Raw genomic sequence first — 21,409 nt, 5'->3', positions numbered from 1 at the left:
AACACAAGCATGGAAGCCTTCATACCTTCCTTCTAAGATCTTATTTTGTTTGTCCTGTTTACTAATCAACATGGCTATTTTTTTACACGGGAAACAATGTTCTAGGTTTCAACGTTTCTAACTGTCGTGCAAGTGAAAGAATAGCAAGAACAATTTAAACTGTCAGGCAAAAACTGCAAAATATGTGGCGCTTCCAGTCCCAAATGTAATTTCGCACACAGGTAATGTGGCTGTGCGACAGTACGTTGTGTAGACTTCACACACTGTCACATTAAAAATTGCGCTAGATAATGAATTGACAGTGAAGGGTTTGCACAGTGGAACCTCCATTTACGAACTTAAAGGCCTACTGAAATGTGATTTTCTTATTTAAACGGGGATAGTAGGTCCATTCTATGTGTCATACTTGATCATTTCGTGATATTGCCATATTTTTGCTGAAATTATTTAGTAGAGAACATCGACGATAAAGTTCGCAACTTTTGGTCGCTGATTAAAAAAGCCTTGCCTGTACCGGAAGTAGCAGACGATATACGCGTGACGTCACAGGTTGTGGAGCTCCTCACATCTGCACATTGTTTACAATCATGGCCACCAGCAGCGAGAGCGATTCGGACCGAGAAAGCGACGATTTCCCCATTAATTTGAGCGAGGATGAAAGATTTGTGGATGAGGAAAGTGAGAGTGAAGGACTAGAGGGCAGTGGGAACGATTCAGATAGGGAAGATGCTGTGAGAGGCGGGTGGGACCTGATGTTCAGCTGGGAATGACTAAAACAGTAAATAAACACAAGACATATATATACTCTATTAGCCACAACACAACTAGGCTTATATTTAATATGCCACAAATGAATCCCCCATAACAAACACCTCCCCCCTCCCGTCCATATAACCCACCAATACAACTCAAACACCTGCACAACACACTCAATCCCACAGCCCAAAGTACCGTTCACCTCCCCAAAGTTCATACAGCACATATATTTCCCCAAAGTCGTACGTGACATGCACATAGCGGCACGCACGTACGGGCAAGCGATCAAATGTTTGGAAGCGTACTCACGGTACCGCGTCTGCGTATCCAACTCAAAGTCCTCCTGGTAAGAGTCTCTGTTGTCCCAGTTCTCCACAGGCCAAAGGTAAAGCTTGACTGTCATCTTTCGGGAATGTAAACAATGAAACACCGGCTTTGTTTGTGTTGCTGCATGCCGGCCGCAATACACCGCTTCCCACCTACAGCTTTCTTCTTTGCTGTCTCCATTGTTTATTGAACAAATTGCAAAAGATTCACCAACACAGATGTCCAGAATACTGTGGAATTTTGCGATGAAAACAGACGACTTAATAGCTGGCCACCATGCTGTCCCAAAATGTCCTCTACAATCCGTGACGTCACGCGCAGGCGTCATCATACCGAGACGTTTTCAGCAGGATATTTCGCGTGAAATTTAAAATTGCACTTTAGTATTGGCATGTGTTGCAATGTTAAGATTTCATCATTGATATATAAACTGTCAGACTGCGTGGTCGGTAGTAGCGGGTTTCAGTAGGCCTTTAATTGGCTCTTGATAAGAGTTCATGAATAGAAAAGTTCATATATTGAAGCAAATGTCTCCATAAGAATCAGTGTAAACATGACTAATGGGTTCCTACCACAAAAAAGTCCATATTTCAGTGAAAAATTATACACTTTCAACACAATATGAAGCGCTGTAGAGTATTGTATATCAAACAACATAACAAGGGTGTAATGCAGGGGTCCCCAAACCTTTTGAATCGGGGGCCGCATTGGGTTAAAAAAAATTTGGCCTGGAGCCGGGCTGTATATATATATATTACGAGCGCAATGATGTCACGTTATCGATGGGATAATGCATTTTTAGACCATATGCTAGGAGACACCGAGAGTAACAAACGGTAGAAAATGGATTAGACAGAACAAATTCTAAAAAAATAATAATACAAAATAAAAAAATCCCCGGGTGGGATTTTGGTCACTGGTAGGCCGTGGTTTGGGGACCCCTGGAGTAATGGATCAACGTTCTATTTGATAAGAAAGTCAAAACAACAACAACTAGCTGAACTGTCCTCATTTTCAGCCACCCTGCTTTTACGTACGCATAAGGCCCAAAAAGGTCAGGAACCTTTAGTTCCTGGAACCTCTAGTTCTTGAAACTATGGTTTCCTGTAGAAGTGTGTGGTTTGTTTTTCCACCGCCTTTTACAGTTCAAGGTAGTTTATTCAAATCAGGCTGATGACATATGGAGGAATGGTTTACTATATTTCTACACTAATGCCATGTAAATAAGCGGACAATATTAGGTCAAGTTCTTGTACTAAAAAGGAAGTACCGTATTTTTCGGACTATAAGTCGCAGTTTTTTTCATAGTTTGGCCGGGCTCCAGTGCGATTTATATATGTTTTTTTCCTTCTTTATTATGCATTTTCGGCAGGTGCGACTTATACTCCGGTGCGACTTATACTCCGAAAAATACGGCACATGAAATACAAAGCAATTATTATATGATTGTCTAAATAAGGTGTACCAAATTGTTCATATGAAGTCAGGCTTTTGTCTGCAATGTCCAACAGTCAGAAAGTCATCCTTTCAGTAAATGATGAATTCATGAGGGTCAGGTTCCTTGTGGTCCATTTCAGCTGCAAATAGCAATATATAAATAATAAATGTCTGGGTTTATCTCACGCTAACAACACGAACACATTGGCGTTAGCGTAAGCTTGTTAGTATTAGCATTCTGTTCACTCAGGTTGAGGCTAATAACTACACAAATGGATTGTCACTGACTACTTTTACAACATGTAATAAAGTAAATACCGTATTTTTCGGAGTATAAGTCGCACCGGAGTATAAGCCGCACCGGCCGAAAATGCATAATAAAGAAGGAAAAAAACATATATAAGTCGCACTGGAATATAAGTCGCATTTTTGGGGGAAATTGATTTGATAAAACCCAACACCAAGAATAGACATTTGAAAGGCAATTTAAAATAAATAAAGAATAGTGAACAACAGGCTGAATAAGTGTACGTTATATGAGGCATAAATAACCAACTGAGAACGTGCCTGGTATGTTAACGTAACATATTATGGTAAGAGTCATTCAAATAACTATAACATATAGAACATGCTATACGTTTACCAAACAATCTGTCACTCCCAATCGCTAAATCCGATTAAATCTTATACGTCTAGTCTCTTACGTGAATGAGCTAAATAATATTATTTGATATTTTACGCGAATGTGTTAATCATTTCACACATAAGTTGCTCCTGAGTATAAGTCGCACCCCCGGCCAAACTATGAAAAAAACTGCAACTTATCGTCCGAAAAATACGGTAGTTAATATTTGATGTTATTTACCTTCATTCCACTTGTGTATTGCCTCCTTTATTTCACATTTTGCCAACTAAGTCAGAGTAGTAAGCAGCTGAGGTTGTTGCTCCTCCGTAAATATGTTTAAAAGAATCCGTCCACTTCTCATCGCTTCCCATATCAAAATTAAGTTTGTAAAAAATAACAAACAACATTAAATTGCACAGAGCTGAAACACAGATAGTTTCACTCATTAGCGTTCTTCAGCACAAAGACGCCCCACAGAAGTTGCTGCAACCCAAAAGTTCCTTTTGTGCATCTTTCTCTTTCTTGTCAAGTTTGTTGTAATAGAAATACACAACAAATAACAAATAAACAATTTGTCCTCGAATACTCCGCAATGGTGGTCGTGTGTTTGAAAAAAGGGCTTTAGGAACGCCACCAATAGTGTTCAACCAATCACCATTCGACAGCACAGCCCACACTCAAAAAGGTTCCGGGTAGCTTCGAAAAGCTACCATTGAATTGATTAACGTATTCGGATGTTACCATTTAGTGGTCAATTGTACGGAATATGTACTGTACTGTGCAATCTACTAATAAAAGTTTCAATCAATCAATCAATCAATCAAAAGTCCCGACGAGCTAGGAGGAACTCCAAAAGGTTCTTAAAGAACTAAATCTACCCGGGTAGTTTTAGGTGGAAACACAAGGTGTAAGTTCCTGAAAAGTTTATGCGGTGTAAAGGGGCTTATACTGTCCTTGTTTGAAATCACAAATCTCCTTAAGTTTAACAGACAGGTAGCTAAGATGATTAGCAATAAAAAATAAAATCCACTTTACCTTGTCCGTTAGCCTTCTTTGTCTACAGTGTTGACAACGCTGTGGATATTGCCTGAATGTTTCAAACCACACATCGCTTGTCCATTGCTTTCTTTGGACTCATATTGAGCTAGCAAAACTAGAAAAAAGTTGTATAATGGCAAAAATAAAACACTTAAAAAGGACAAAAAGTAGCACAGTAGCTAACCACAACACTGGGCCGACTCAATGAGTACTGGAGCTCGATCAGCCCGCCGACAATGAATGTGCTGCCGGGCACAAAATGCGAGGCACACGATAGGTGGATGAAACATTCATACAAAGAGACAAAGTTTGTACAAAATTCGTAAAAAGAGGGATTCGTAAATCAAGGTTCCACCGTAGCTCATTGGCTATTGCGCTGCTTAACTTAACTCTCAATACGAGGGCATGAGTTGCCCAGTGTGACCAACTTGGCAACTTTCTCGCTAAATCTGTCGACTTTCCAACTCCTCTTTGTAATTTTTTTTTTAGTCACACAGCAGAGCGTTGATTGTGACATAACAACAATCATTTGTAACAAAATAACATTTTAGTTTTCATGGATTAAAGCAAGCCTAATTCATGGTCATCATCCATCGATTCTGCCTTCGCCCGCAAGAGGGCAGCAAGATCGATTCCATTTTTGTTCAAATTGTGATGTCTCGCGTGCCGCACTGTAAGCTCCGGCGGGCCGGACTTGCCGTAGTTTGGACACCAATGCTATACAGTATATTTATATACTATAGCTGTCAAAATTAAAGAGTTAACTCATGTGATTAATCACAAAAAAATGTATTAATTATGTACACATTTAAATCATTCATGCAATTTTTATTTTTGAGCTCTATTGCCTTAACCGCCATCAGCGATCAGATCAATGCATACTGTCAGTAAAGAAAAATTAGTTCAGAGAGTCCAACTGGCATGCTCACTGGCAAACTTCACTCCAAAATACAGTCAGAATGAATTTCAGATAAAACTGTTTCCAACGTTTTGGCAAATAAATGACATGCATTAATGTAAAACGTTTTAAATTAAGCAAATTTTAATCATGCAATCGACTGATTACCTTTGGTTAATCATGATTAATCCAAATTCCAAAATGTAATTACCGTATTTTTCGTAGTATAAGTCGCACCTGCCGAAAATGCATAATAAAGAAGGAAAAAAACATATATAAGTCGCACTGGAGTATAAGTCGCATTTTTGGGGGAAATTTATTTGATAAAACCCAACACCAAGAATAGACATTTGAAAGGCAATTTAAAATAAATAAAGAATAGTGAACAACAGGCTGAATAAGTGTACGTTATATGAGGCATAAATAACCAACTGAGAACGTGCCTGGTATGTTAACGTAACATATTATGGTAAGAGTCATTCAAATAACTATAACATATAGAACATGCTATACGTTTACCAAACAATCTGTCACTCCTAATCGCTAAATCCCATGAAATCTTATACGTCTAGTCTCTTACGTGAATGAGCTAAATAATATTGTTTGATATTTTACGCTAATGTGTTAATAATTTCACACATAAGTCGCTCCTGAGTATAAGTCGCACCCCCGGCCAAACTTTGAAAAAAACTGCGACTTATAGTCCGAAAAATACAGTAATCCAATTAATCCAATTTAAAACAAAAAAACTGCCCCAATATATATATATATATATATATTAGAGTTGTCCGATAATATCGGCATCGGCCGATAAATGCGTTAAAATGTAATATCGGAAATTATCGGTATCGTTTTTTTAAATTATCGGTATAATTTTTTTTTTTTTTTTTTTTTTTATTAAATCAACATAAAGAACACAAGATACACTTACAATTAGTGCACCAACCCAAAAAACCTTCCTCCCCCATTTACACTCATTCACACGAAAGGGTTGTTTCTTTCTGTTATTAATATTCTGGTTCCTTGACATTATATGTCAATATATATCAATACAGTCTGCAAGGGATACAGTCCGTAAGCACACATGATTGTGCGTGCTGCTGGTCCATTAATAGTACTAACCTTTAACAGTTAATTTTACTAATTTTCATTAATTACTAGTTTCAATGTAACTGTTTTTATATTGTTTTACTTTCTTTTTTATTCAAGAAAATGTTTTTAATTTATTTATTTTATTTTATTTTATTAATTATTTTTAAAAGTACCTTATCTCCACCATACCTGGTTAACCTGTTAATTCCACGACTGTATATATCGGTAGATATCGGTATTGATTGATATTGGTATCGATAATTAAAGAGTTGGACAATATCGGAATATCGGATATCGGCAAAAAGCCATTATCGGACATCCCTAATATATAAATATATATATATATATATATATATATATATATATATATATATATATATATATATATATATATATATATATATATATATATATATATACCATTTATGTATTTGATGCTGCATCCGCACACACATCTAAAACAGCTCTCATACAAATGGCTCACAACTGCTCAGTTCTCATCATTCACTTAAAAGAGCCGTTGAAAAGATTTGATTTGTTTACATATGTCACATCTCTACAATAGCTACTATACAATATACAATACAAAATAGGTGCAATAGTTGGCAAAACTAGTGTTGTCGCTGGTTCGAGCCTGACATGTGCACAAAAGATGTCAATTCTGACTTATTCTCTTCTTCTGCACCTTCCTCAATGCCAGGAGATGATCCTCAAACGAGCAGCAGACATCGCGGAAGCGCTCTATACGACTGTGCCGCGAGGGCACAACCAGCTCGCCGGGCTTGGTAGTGGACACGCGGGCATGATGGCCGTCAACTCCTTCACCGGGTCAGAAGTGGCTCAAACAGCCAATCAGGGTGAGTGAAGATGACACAAATTTTCAAGACAAAGTGTTTACAGAATAATTTGACATTTTGAGAGTTAAAAAAAACAAACAAGGAATTAGGGAGGAGTGGCGGTGACTAAATAAAGGGAGGGGAGAAAGATGGAGAGAGTATATAAAAAGAATGTGGACCTGGAGAGTCACGGATGAGGTACGATGGAGAAATACGAGAGGGTCCTAGGGGTGTGTATATTAGACTGGGGTCGGCCCCCGTCTGACAGAGAGAGATGTGGGTGCAGTCAGGGGTGATTCATCACATGTATCAGGGGAAGGAGAGAAAAGTGGATGGATGGATAAGCCTCTGGATGTGTTTCCTTCCGCAAATATCTTCTTTGTACGGAGAATACAACCACCGCTTTTAATGAGGTTGGAGTACTGGTGCTAATTATGCTGCAAGATACTCTTATGGTTAAAGTGGAGCCACTGTTGCAGTGCAGAGTACACGAGTGATCAATTCCAGGTGTTTTTTCTGCTGTGTCAGCATTCGGAAACTGGGATGTACACTTATATAGTCTTCCATCTTGTCCTCCCACCGTAGCCCAAACCCCTCCAACTCTATTCTTCACATAAGAGGAGTGAATAGTATGAATTTCCTCATCAATATATATGTGTTTATTTATGGCCACGGGCCAGTTGGGTTAGAGGTTTCTTGTTTTAGTACTTGGATCACTCTTTTATCGCTCCTCCTCCGTGCCATATGCCGTTCAAGATTGTTCCAACATTTCTCTTGGCTTATATTACCATGGCCATTATCCATGCACAAGGAATAAAGTGACAATTTGTCCTCTTCAGTATACTCCCAGATAAGAAGCGTGACAATGGCTTGTTGGTTACCACTCATGTACTCATTCATGTACTCATTACTATTTATACTTGACTTTCACAGCTGCTGAAACATGCATGTACCTTTCAGGCCTTAGTCTATGTGTTTGGATTTTTACATCGTCCCCATAAGAAATAATCAGAAATAGAATTGATCTTTTCCGGGGTAAAACCGTGGCAGACAATAGTACAAAAGGTTAACTATTGTTGATATTAAAAGATAAAATGTGTTTTCTTTTGGAATAAATGTTGCAACAACAAAAGAAAGTTCACAAAAAACAGTAAGTGCCTGATTTACGAAGATCGAAATCATTGCTAAACAGCACATGCAAACTATAACATTGTGTGAACTATTAGTAGACATGTTGCGGGTGATCTATCAAGACTGCTTGTACCATTTTGATTGATTGATTGATTGATTGAAACTTGTATTAGTAGATTGTACAGTACAGTACATATTCCGTACAATTGACCACTAAATGGTAACACCCGAATAAGTTTTTCAACTTGTTTAAAGGAGAACATTATCACAATTTCAGAATCGTTAAAACCATTAAAAATCCGTTCCCAGTGGCTTATTATATTTTTCGAAGTTTTTTTCAAAATTTTACCCATCACGCAATATCCCTAAAAAAAGCTCCAAAGTGCCTGATTTTAACCATCGTTATATACACCCGTCCATTTTCCTGTGACGTCACATAGTGAAGCCAACACAAACAAACATGGCGGATAGAACAGCAAGCTATAGCGACATTAGCTCAGATTCAGACTCGGATTTCAGCGGCTAAAGCGATTCAACAGATTACGAATGTATTGAAACGGATGGTTGTAGTGTGGAGGCAGGTAGCGAAAACGAAATTGAAGAAGAAACTGAAGCTATTGAGCCATATCGGTTTGAACCGTATGCAAGCGAAACCGACGAAAACAACATGACAGCCAGCGACACGGGAGAAAGCGAGGACGAATTCGGCGATCGCCTTCTAACCAACTATTGGTATGTGTTTGTTTGGCATTAAAGGAAACTAACAACTATGAACTAGGTTTACAGCATATCAAATACATTTGGCAACAACATGCACTTTGAGAGTGCAGACAGCCCAGTTTTCATCAATTAATATATTCTGTAGACATACCCTCATGTCAGCAGGCCAGGGAAGCTAGGGTCGATATTCTTCTCTTGATCATCTTCGGGACGGTGTGAGCCAAGACATCCAGGGGGTTTAGCTCGCTCGTCTGCGGGAACAAACTGCTGCCATTGCTTGCCGTGCTACCGAGGACCTTTGTCCCTGAATTGCTCACACACTCCGGCAGATTCAATGGGGGGTCTGGCGGCAGATTTCTTTGACTTTATCGTTGGAAATGCATCTGCTTTGAGTGTCGCAGGATATTCTCACATTCTTGCCATCTCTGTCGTAGCATAGCTTTCGTCGGTAAAGTGTGCGGAACAAACGTCCAATTTCTTGCCACTTTCGCATCTTTGGGCCACTGGTGCAACTTGAATCCGTCCCTGTTCGTGTTGTTACACCCTCCGACAGCACACCGACGAGGCATAATGTCTCCAAGGTACGGAAAACAGTCGAAAAAACGGAAAATAACAGAGCTGATTTGACTCAGTGTTTGAGAAAATGGCGGATTGCTTCCCGATGCGACGTCACATTGTGACGTCATCACTCCAAGAGCGAATATTAGAAAGGCGTTTATTTCGCCAAAATTCACCCATTTAGAGTTCGGAAATCGGTTAAAAAATATATGGTCTTTTTTCTGCAACATCAAGGTATATATTGACGCTTACATAGGTCTGGTGATAATGTTCCCCTTTAAGTCGGGGTCCACGTAAATCAATTCATGGTACAGATACATACTATCATCATAATACAGTCATCACACAAGTTAATCATCAGAGTATATACATTGAATTATTTACATTATTTACAATCCTGGAGGTGGGATGTGGAGGGTGGGGGGTTAGGTTTGGATGATATCAGCACTTCAATCATCAACAATTGCATCATCAGAGAAATGGGCATTGAAACAGTGTAGGTCTGACTTGGTAGGATATGTACAGCAAGTAGTGAACATAGTGAGTTCAGAAAGCATAAGAACAAGTATACATTTGATTATTTACAATCCGGGGAGGTGGGATGTGGAGGGGCGTTGGGGAGGGAGGAGGGTGTTAGTCTAGGGTTGAAGTTGCCTGGAGGTGTTGAAAACACAATGGTGGCCCAGACCGGCATATTTAAATGACAATTTTGCGGGTACTATGCAGCTTTCACCACAGAGACACTCATTAACTATACATTCATGTTATCATGTTCCTACCTGTGGTGTTTTGCTATGTTTTGAAACATGCAGCAGACATGTACCACTTTTTATGGGCATTTTAAAAGAAGACCTACAATTCAATCTACAATGGAAACCAATTTTAAGCATGCTGAAAGTGCACCCTGGGAGCAGTGGCGTGGCCAGCGGGTGGCCTGGGGTGGCACGTGCCACCCCACTCAGAGGCGGGGCGATTTGAAGCATACAAACGCAGCGTAGTAAGTGGCGGGAGTGTGCTTTATCTAGCAATGTGAAGAGATGTGCAGGGCCTTCGAGGTGTGTGTCGAGTAATGGAGGGGGTGTTTTCGCAATATGCGTTTTGCGGCTTCCTTCATGTAGGTAAGGACCCGGAAAGGATGACGTGGAAAGCGTGCCTCTCTTGCCCGGCTGTAGCACGAGACCGCTTCAGGACGCAGTTCAGATTTTACAAGGAGACTTGACAACTCATAAACCGCCAAAGCTCCATTGAAAATGTGGGCTTTTAGTTGCTGTCTGTTTGGAATCTGGGAAGAGAATAAAAATAATACATTTTTAAATGCCAATAGAATCAAAGAAAAATGGCATATTATATTACATTCGACAGCAAACTTAATCCAAGCCATTTACAATGCACATTTCAGGAAGTTGTTTTCAAATAGAAGATATGTTAATGATATATCTACTATATGAAAAAACAAGCACAATTTAAAAAATAAACGCCAGCAAAAACCAAAACGAATTAATTGAATGTGTTTTAATCACCTCTTAATTTATCCAGCAGCTATAAGATTATAACATGTCAAAATATCCATCCATCCATCTTCTTCCGCTTATCCGAGGTCGGGTCGCGGGGGCAGCTCGGGGAATCCCGAGGCGTTCCCAGGCCAGCCGAGAGACATAGTCTTCCCAACGTGTCCTGGGTCTTCTCCGTGGCCTCCTACCGGTCGGACGTGCCCTTAACACCTCCCTAGGGAGGCGTTCGGGTGGCATCCTGACCAGATGCCCGAACCACCTCATCTGGCTCCTCTCGATGTGGAGGAGCAGCGGCTCTCACCCTATCTCTAAGGGAGAGCCCCGCCACCCGGCGGAGGAAACTCATTTCGGCCGCTTGTACCCGTGATCTTGTCCTTTCGGTCATAACCCAAAGCTCATGACCATAGGTGAGGATGGGAACGTAGATCGACCGGTAAATTGAGAGCTATGCCTTCCGGCTCAGCTCCTTCTTCACCACAACGGATCGATACAGCGTCCGCATAACTGAAGACGCCGCACCGATCCGCCTATCGATCTCCCGATCCACTCTTCCCTCACTCGCGAACAAGACTCCAAGGTACTTGAACTCCTCCACTTGGGGCAGGGTCTCCTCCCCAACCCGGAGATGGCACTCCACACTTTTCCGGGCGAGAACCATGGACTCGGACTTGGAGGTGCTGATGTCAAAATAGACGATATGTTTATTGTTTTTTTATCCAAATATATTAACACACACGTAAGACCGATGATTCTCTGTCCATTGTCTCTCTTTGCAGTGTGATCACCTCCTTTCCTACAGCCATTTGTGCGTAACTGTGCCAGTTTGCATCGTATTTTTAAACATGCTTAATATAGACACAAACCTGCGGCCGCAGAACAGTTTTAGCCTTGATAAATCACACTGCCAGCGCTCCTCCTTCCAGCAATGTGGGCGTTCTGATAATCAGCAAACTGTATATTCTGCATATACATGATGACAGACACAAAATGTATTGCATGGACTTGTTTGCTCACTTAAGAGAAGCAATCTTCTGCGCACAAGCTTAGTAGATCAGCCTCGTGTGTGCTATCGAGTTTGCACGTGTTTTAATACATGCAAACCCCACATTTGCGCTCTCCTTCTTTTGGAATAACTGTTGCAACAACAACAAAAACTCAAGAAAAGTGAGTTAACATTCTGTTTCTTCTTGCTCCTTTTCAGACAAATTAGTTGAATTATGCTACTCAAAGAAAATCACTACTAGTGAACTTTGAAGGTTCGACTGTACTTGGAGTCTTTGTGTAAAATGTATTTTAAGAGGCAGAAACATAATCTAACTGTGCCTACTCAGTGGCCTAGTGGTTAGAGTGTCCGCCCTGAGGTGGGTAGGTTGTGGGTTCAAACCCCGGCCGAGTCATACCAAAGACTATAAAAATGGGACCCATTACCTCCCTGGCTGGCACTCAGCATCAAGGGTTGGAATTGGGGGTTAAATCATCAGAAATGATTCCCGTGCGCGGCACCGCTGCTGCCCACTGCTCCCCTCACCTCCCAGAGGGTGATCAAGGGTGATGGGTCAAATGCAGAGGACAAATTTCACCACACCTACTGTGTGTGTGTGACAATCATTGGTACATTAACTTTAACTTTAACGTAAACATGACAATGCAATGGTCTGGGATTTGCAAATCAAGCAAATAGCTTATGTGCACTGCGATTGTACGATTTAAAAAAAAAAAAAAAAAAAAAGAAGGTATGCAATAGAAATTATTGAAATTTGGCCTGCGATAGATATTTAAATTATATCGCTCTGTCGTGATTATTCACGTTGATGACACATTCTAGCAGTTTTCAGCAAAATTGAATATGACGAGTTGCAACAACGCGTTGCCAATGCAATGTACCATCCTCAGTGAAGGTGAGGGAGTGCAACTAATGGCTATTTATCTATAGCCAATTCTAAATTACCGATCCTCACCTCCATGGTTGCAAATAAATTACCAGTTTTTTTCATAGTTTGGCCGGGGGTGCAACTTATACTCAGGAGCGACTTATTTGTGAAATTATTAACACATTACCATAAAATATCAAATAATATTATTTAGCTCGATTTCATGGGATTTAGCGATTAGGAGTGACAGACTGTTTGGTAAACGTATAGCATGTTCTATATGTTATAGTTATTTGAATGACTCTTACCATAATATGTTACGTTAACATACCAGGCACGTTCTCAGTTGTTATTTATGCCTCATATAACGTACACTTATTCAGCCTGTTGTTCACTATTCTTTATTTATTTTAAATTGCCTTTCAAATGTCTATTCTCGGTGTTGGGTTTTATCAAATAAATGTCCCCCAAAAATGCGACTTATACTCCAGTGCGACTTATATATGTTTTTTTCCTTCTTTATTATGCATTTTCGGCCGGTGCGACTTATACTCCGGAGCGACTTATAGGCCGAAAAATACGGTGCTTTGCGTTCAAATCTCTTTATCAGTGGAGGACTAGAAGACAACTGCTGTGCAACACACAGTAGGAGACAAGCAGCCATGCTAACAGCTAAGCTACCATGAATGTAAAGAATCAAAGCCACAGAAAAGCAGATTAGTACACCTTAACAGAAGAGTACCGTAGTTGGCAACGCGTTGCAGCAGAAATAAGCAGATATTAACAGGAATATAATAAGTAGATGAATACCTGAAGAGAGGAAAATACAACTTCACAAAACAACTACTGTGAGCAGGGTTGCCAGATGGCAAATGACAAATTGTATTGTAAAATGGTCGTATTTTGACAACAAATATTATCTGCTACAGTAAAGCTTTCATACATACTGTGCAACACTGTTTAGTACAGTACCGTTTTAATGAAGTTTTACCTTTAAATAAACTACAACCTAGTCGAAAGATTCTGCCACTTTTAAAACAGTTATCTGTATGGATGTGAGACAATGCAGTACAGGATGTATCCTGTTTGGTCTGCTAATATCCATGTATCGAAGGGCTCTAACTATCCTACAGTTTAGGGTTTTTGGAATAATTTATCCAACAGAGGGTTAAATTATCGCACAAGTACGATAAGTATCATATGAGGATATGTCAGCAGTTAAGGGAGGAGCAACCTGCAACCTTTTTTTAAAAAGGGTCTATTGTAAATAATATGTTGTGATATATATCGTTCTTGCCATACATAGTGCATACTTGCCAACCCTCCCGGATTTTCCGGGAGACTCCTGAAATTCAGCGCCTCTCCCGAAAACCTCCCGGGACAAATTTTCTCCCGAAAATCTCCCGAAATTCAGGCGGACTCAGGTCCTCATGGACCTGAGTCCGCTAACCCACAATATAACCAGCATACCTGCCCAATCAAGTTATAACTGTAGAATGATGGAGGGCGAGTTCTTGGTTTCTTATGTGGGTTTATTGTTAGGCAGTTTCATTAACGTCCTCCCAGCGCGGCAACAACACACAACAACAGCAGTCATGTTTTTGTATACCGTAAAGCAGTTCGTCTGCCGTAAACAGCAATGTTGTGACACTCTTAAACAGGACAATACTGCCATCTAGTGCATTTGATGAAAGCACTTTTGTGCGTGCCACACAGCAATGCATCATCAGAGTTCAGCATGGTTAGAAAAATAGTGACAGAGAATAGAACAAGGATGGACAATTCAACCCTTAACTCAACAATGAGTAGATGAGTGGTATGTGTGTGTATATGTGTAAATAAATGAACACTGAAATTCAAGTATTTATTTATATATATATATATATATATATATATATATATATATATATATATATATATATATATATATATATATATATATATGTATATATATATACGTATATATATATATATATATATATATATATATATATATATATATATATAGCTAGAATTCACTGAACTTGAAGTATTTGTTACATATATATATATATATATATTATATATATATATATATATGAAATACTTGACTTGCTGAATTCTAGCTGTAAATATACTCCTCCCCTTTTAGCCACGCCCCCAACCACGCCCCCTCCCACCCCGACCACGCCCACCCCCACCTCCCGAAATCGGAGATCTCAAGGTTGGCAAGTATGACATAGTGCAATACGGATTTTAGTCCACATCACCCAACCTATTTGTAAATTCACGTAAGCAGTGACACATGGTGCGAGTCCTGATGGTCTTTATTTATATCGTCTGCATTGCAATAAAGCAGCCTGTCTGAAGCTGCCTCATCTTTCTGCCACTCAAAAGGTTTGATTGACTTTTGCCCTTTTCTGATGTCATGCATACTCTCTCATTGGCAGCATTGCATGGTTTTATTTTGGTCTGCCTCCTTCTCGTATATCTTTAACACCTATTCTCTCTTCTATTCCCTTCTTCCGTCTTCTCCGCCTCTTTCCCTGTCTATAGGTTTCAGTAGGAGTACAAGCAGTGTGTCTCCTCATGGTTATGTCCCCAGCTCCACTCCCCAGCAGAGTAGCTACAGCTCTGTCTCCACTAGCATGAATGGCTACGCTAACTCTGGCATGGCAACCTTGGGCACCTCGCCCAACTTCCTCAATGGATCTGCAGGCAACTCGCCGTATGCTAGTGAGTAAATGCATCACATCTTGGAGCCTAAGCCATCCATCAGCGGCATAAAAGGACCAGGGGCCTCATTTTTTTAAGGTTTTTGCGTATAAAAAAAAGTTGCGTTAACAGGGGTGAAATTTACGTATGTAACTTTTACCACAAACGTTAGTATTTGTAGAAAAATGATATGCGGAAAAGTTGTATATTCCCACACACTCTTTTCACCATGCATTCCTCTAACTCTTCATATGTTGTGTATTTATTTGTTTGAGCCTAAATATCAAAATATAGTGCTATAATAATGTACCGTATTTTTCGGACTATAAGTCGCAGTTTTTTTCATAGTTTGGCCGGTGCGACTTATACTCAGGAGCGACTTATGTGTGAAATTATTAACACATTGCCGTAAAATATCAAATAATATTATTTAGCTCATTCACGTAAGAGACTAGACGTATAAGATTTCATGGGATTTAGCGATTAGGAGTGACAGATTGTTTGGTAAACGTATAGCATGTTCTATATGTTAGTTATTTGAATGACTCTTACCATAATATGTTACGTTAACATACCAGGCACGTTCTCAGTTGGTTATTTATGCGTCGTATAACGTACACTTATTCAGCCTGTTGTTCACTATTTTTTATTTTATTTTAAATTGCCTATCAAATGTCTATTCTTGGTGTTGGGTTTTATCAAATAAATAGCCCCCAAAAATGCGACTTACACTCCAGTGCGACTTATATATGTTTTTTCCCTTCTTCATTATGCATTTTCGGCCAGTGCGACTTATACTCCGGAGCGACTTATACTCCCAAAAATACGGTAGTAATATTGTACATGGAGTTATAATGTGGTAGGTCGTTAAAGTATTGTTGATTTTGCTCATATTTACCGTATTTTTCGGACTGGACTATAAGTCGCAGTTTTTTTCATAGTTTGGCAGGGAGTGCAACGTATACTCAGGAGCGACTTATGTGTGAAATTATTAACACATTGCCGTAAAATATCAAATATTATTATTTAGCTCATTCACGTAAGAGACTAGACGTATAAGATTTCATCGGATTTAGCGATTAGGAGTGACAGATTGTTTGGTAAACGTATAGCATGTTCTATATGTTATAGTTATTTGAATGACTCTTACCATAATATGTTACGTTAACATACCAGGCACGTTCTCAGTTGGTTATTTATGCGTCATATAACGTACACTTATTCAGCCTGTGGTTCACTATTTTTTATTTATTTTAAATTGCCTTTCAAATGTCTATTCTTGGTGTTGGGTTTTATCAAATAAATAGCCCCCAAAAATACGACTTATACTCCAGTGCGACTTATATATGTTTTTTCCCTTCTTTATTATGCATTTTCGGCCGGTGCGGCTTATACTCCGGAGCGACTTATACTCCGAAAAATGCGGTAGTAATATTGTACATGGAGTTATAATGTGGTAGGTCGTTAAAGTATTGTTGATTTTGCTCATATTTACCGTATTTTTCGGACTATAAGCCGCAGTTTTTCGGCTTATACTCCGGAGCGACTTATACTCCCAAAAATACGGTAGTAATATTGTACATGGAGTTATAATGTGGTAGGTCGTTAAAGTATTGTTGATTTTGCTCATATTTACCGTATTTTTCGGACTGGACTATAAGTCGCAGTTTTTTTCATAGTTTGGCCGGGAGTGCGACTTATTCTCAGGAGCGACTTGTGTGTGAAATTAATAACACATTACCGTAAAATATCAAATAATATTATTTAGCTCATTCACATAAGAGACTAGACGTATAAGATTTCATGGGATTTAGCGATTAGGAGTGACAGATTGTTTGGTAAACGTATAGCATGTTCTATATGTTATAGTTATTTGAATGACTCTTACCATAATATGTTATGTTAACATACCAGGCACGTTCTCAGTTGGTTATTTATGCGTCGTATAACGTACACTTATTCAGCCTGTTGTTCACTATTCTTTATTTATTTTAAATTGCCTTTCAATTGTCTATTCTTAGTGTTGGGTTTTATCAAATAAATTTCCCCCAAAAATGCGAGTTATACTCCAGTGCGACTTATATATGTTTTTTCCCTTCTTTATTATGCATTTTTGGCCGATGCGATTTATATTCCGGAGCGACTTATAGTCCGAAAAATACGGTAGTTATATTGCACATGGAGTTATAATGTGGTAGGTCGTTAAAGCACTGTTTATTTTGCTCATATTTAATTAAATGATAATAACATATAAATAAGTCAGATATTTGTTCAAGACTAAAAACCAAAGAATATGTATTGCAGCACAATATTTTTTGTTATGAATTTAGGAAATTTTTATTTGTATCTTTTTTTCAACACAGTTTGGAATTTATGACTCGGTCGAAGTGCAGATGTTTGGATCTCACGCAGCCACGTTGCAAATGCTTATCCACTATGTAATCCACGGTATGTTATTATTAATAAGATCAAATATTTGTATAAGATAAACTGCACAAAAACACATTTAGTGTGGCAATATTTTATATTGTAATCGTGCCAATTGCCGACAGGAGCTTTAAATTTTGCTCATGATGACTACTTGTGTCATGAAACAAAAATGACTGCTTTGTAATAAAACATAAATAATCAAAACATTGTTTGGACAAAGACTTGGCAAAGTGAAAAGGTTTGTTTTTTTTCATCTCAGCAACAGCTCTCAGTCACGGTGTAACTGATACTATGATTGGTCAAATATTGACATTCAAATTATTTTTATTAGATACTATACTGTGTAACCTTACTTAGCCCTTCAAAACGAATATTGTTGTGGTGCTTGACGCAATAAGTACTAATCTAAAAATATTGCCTCTTTTCTTTTATTCATTCCATATTCATGATCTAATTAGCATGACCGTTTATAGATCATTTTGTGGGAGAAACTGCTCTGTGCACAATTCACTGCAGGTGTGATTTGTAATGAGAAGAGTGCGTATAAGTGTGTGCAATAAGCTTTTATAAATCATTTTTGTGTGTGTGTGTGTGTGTGCGTGCGTACAGTAGGAAAGGGATTTGTGTGGCCCCATTTCTGGATAAATCACACGTGAGAGGAAGAGGGGGGGGTTAATCATTTTGCAATGCAGTCTGCTGAAAATGATGGAAAGCACCACTCTACATAGTCACTGACACTGTCAAAGTTGGAATTGCCACAAAACACATTTTGAGATATCCAATACTCTATTCATCTAGTGGCTAAAGTGAATAGTGACACGCCCCCCACCCCCAAAACCTCACGTTTCATGTGACGAATGGGGCCACGTGGATCCCTTTCCTACTGTATGTGCATCCTGATGTTTTAAGTTAGAATCCATGCACACTTGTATAAATGAGGCCCCAGACGAGGAGGGGCGGAACATTTTGCTTGTAAAACATCAAGTCGTGTGACACTCAAGGTTGAAAATGGAGCAGTTTAGCTGGCTCATCTGTTTCTTTAAGAACACAGTCAAACACAAATCCTCCCTTTATTGGCAAAGGGGAGCAGATCACCTTAGCGTCCCCCCTGACACGCACACACATACCCGCCCCACCGCCACAGCTCACACACATTCCCCTTCTACATTAAAGACCCTTGATTAAATCAATAAACTAATTGCTAGAGAAGCAATTCCATTTCGGCTCTTTGATTCCTGGGTGTTAACAAGTATTTTAACAGGCCCATCGGCCCCTCACAGACACTTTCAATCAATGGCCCCTCAGCCTGCCTTTGTAGGTCCAATTTTCATTAATTGATTAGTTAGGCCCCTTCATAAATGGATTATGACTTTATTGCAAGGATTTGGCAGGAAGGGCCATAAAAGCTAAGTGTTGGATAATAACAACAATAAAGGCAGAAGCAGATATCAGAGGGCAGGTGAAATACGACTTGGCTGATTGTAAAATCGCTGAAGGGGAAAATGCTCTTAGTATATTAGCAGACAAAAGGCAAACCCTTAAGAAGTGGAGGGATGGGATGATGTCAGAGGGAGAGACAGAATTTGGCTTATGAACACGAGGGCTTACATGTACAGTAAATCCAGCTAATATTCATTGTGTAGATTTAGAAAAGCCTCCATTTTCACTTGGAAGCTCCTTTATAAAGAAGCTACAGTGCTGTTTTGTCAAGGAAATCCTCAATGAAAGCTTCCATAATGCTGTGAAAATGAATGTCATATGAAATTGAATATACAAAAGCCACGCGGTCCCATTTAGACGCTACATTCATTGGATTCACTTCCAAAGGCTAAGTACAAATCTGCTAAGAATTCCTTCTTTATAGGCAATAACAATCCAATTGTGTTTGAAGAGGGGAAAAAATGCAAAAATGGCAGAAATAATCCATTTATACCTCTTTAGGTGTGTGGGATCTATTCTCTGTAACTCCATTATTCCAGAAGTGTGAATTAAACCTAGCCTAACTCTCCCCTTTATTAAGTATACAAAACCCCTTCAATTTACAAACCTAATAGGTTCTTGAACAGGGTTCATAAATATAAAAGTTTGTATATTGAAGCAAATTTCTCCCACTTTGTTCTACTTTGTTGGTTAATCTTCTTTGCCTGCAGCAGAAGGGTGTGGCTGTGGATACTTCCTGAATATTTCAAACTATGCATCGCTTTTTCATAGCTTTCTTTCAACTCATTTTGAACTAGCAAAACTAAAAAAAAAAAATATAAAAAGGGTAAAAAAAACACACTGAAAAGGCACACAAAGTAGCACAGTAGCGAACAGCAGCAGAGCAATGGCTATGCTGCAAGGCACAAAATGGGGTCGCTGCGAAACACTCAATGGGTGGATAAAATGTTTGGACAGACAAGATTCGTATCCTGTTGTGGTTCATAAATCAAAAAGTTTGTACAATTCCAGCTGCCACAAAACATTGATACAACGTTGATTATGCATACATGTCCTTTAAAACTGACTTCTAAACAACGTCGCGAAATAGTTTTATTTGTAAATTGAGACAACGTTGATGTCTAGTTGTTGGATCCACGTTGTTGGTTGGGAAATGACTAAGTTCTAATGGTCAAATTAACGTCAAAACCGACATTGATTAAATGCATGTTGTTCTATTGTTAAGTTTGAGTTGCTCAATGTCAAGACCTAATTCAACAAGGTGTCAATGTTGTTTCGATGTATTGTGCCTGCTGGGATAAGGGGTTTGTAAATTCAGGTTCCACAGTACCTGCATGATTTACATCAAAAGTATGCTATTTTTCTTTTAAAAACGACCTACTGAGAGACATCTCTCAGTACTGTACCGTATTTTTCGGACTAAAAGTTGCAGTCTTTTTCATAGTTTGGCCAGGGGTGCGACTTATACTCAGGAGCGACTTATGTGTGAAATTATTAACACATTACCGTAAAATATCAAATAATATTATTTAGCTCATTCACGTAAGAGACTAGACGTATAAGATTTCATGGGATTTAGCGATTAGGAGTGACAGATTGTTTGGTAAACGTATAGCATGTACTATATGTTATAGTTATTTGAATGTTCTTACCATAATATGTTATGTTAACATACCAGGCACGTTCTCAGTTGGTTATTTATGCGTCATATAACGTACACTTATTCAGCCTGTTGTTCACTATTCTTTATTTATTTTAAATTGCCTTTCTTGGTGTTTGGTTCTATCAAATAAATTTGACCACAAAATGCGACTTATACTCCAGTGCGACTTATATATGTTTTTTTCCTTCTTTATTATGCATTTTCGGCCGGTGCGACTTATACTCCGAAACGACTTATACTCCGAAAAATACGGTAATTGTTTTCAGTTCAACTCAGACTAAGAGAGCAATAGTTTAAGTTAATTTGCTGATTAGAGAGCAAAAAAGCAGTCCACAGCCTAAATAACAAAAAACATATGTTAGGCACAATAGGGATACTGCTC

The 21,409-nt window shown here is 38.9% G+C and overlaps 1 protein-coding gene across 6 annotated transcripts in view; it reads left to right on the top strand.

Annotated features, from left to right (window-relative positions):
- ebf1a (EBF transcription factor 1a) overlaps window positions 1-21,409 on the top strand; it is a 162,210-nt gene that overhangs the window by 129,977 nt on the left and 10,824 nt on the right. For 4 of the 6 annotated variants that reach the window (XM_061928116.2, XM_061928117.2, XM_061928119.2 and 1 more), the window contains exons 13-14: window positions 6,874-7,030; window positions 15,336-15,515. In XM_061928116.2, coding sequence (XP_061784100.2) covers window positions 6,874-7,030; window positions 15,336-15,515 — 337 coding nt within the window. The remainder of the gene's footprint in view (window positions 1-6,873; window positions 7,031-15,335; window positions 15,516-21,409) is intronic. The other 2 variants (XM_061928122.2, XM_061928120.2) reach the window with 1 other exon arrangement.

This window comes from Nerophis lumbriciformis, linkage group LG35 (assembly GCF_033978685.3).
Source record: "Nerophis lumbriciformis linkage group LG35, RoL_Nlum_v2.1, whole genome shotgun sequence".
Lineage (NCBI taxonomy): Eukaryota > Metazoa > Chordata > Actinopteri > Syngnathiformes > Syngnathidae > Nerophis > Nerophis lumbriciformis.
This window is presented reverse-complemented; position numbering and strand designations above follow the sequence as displayed.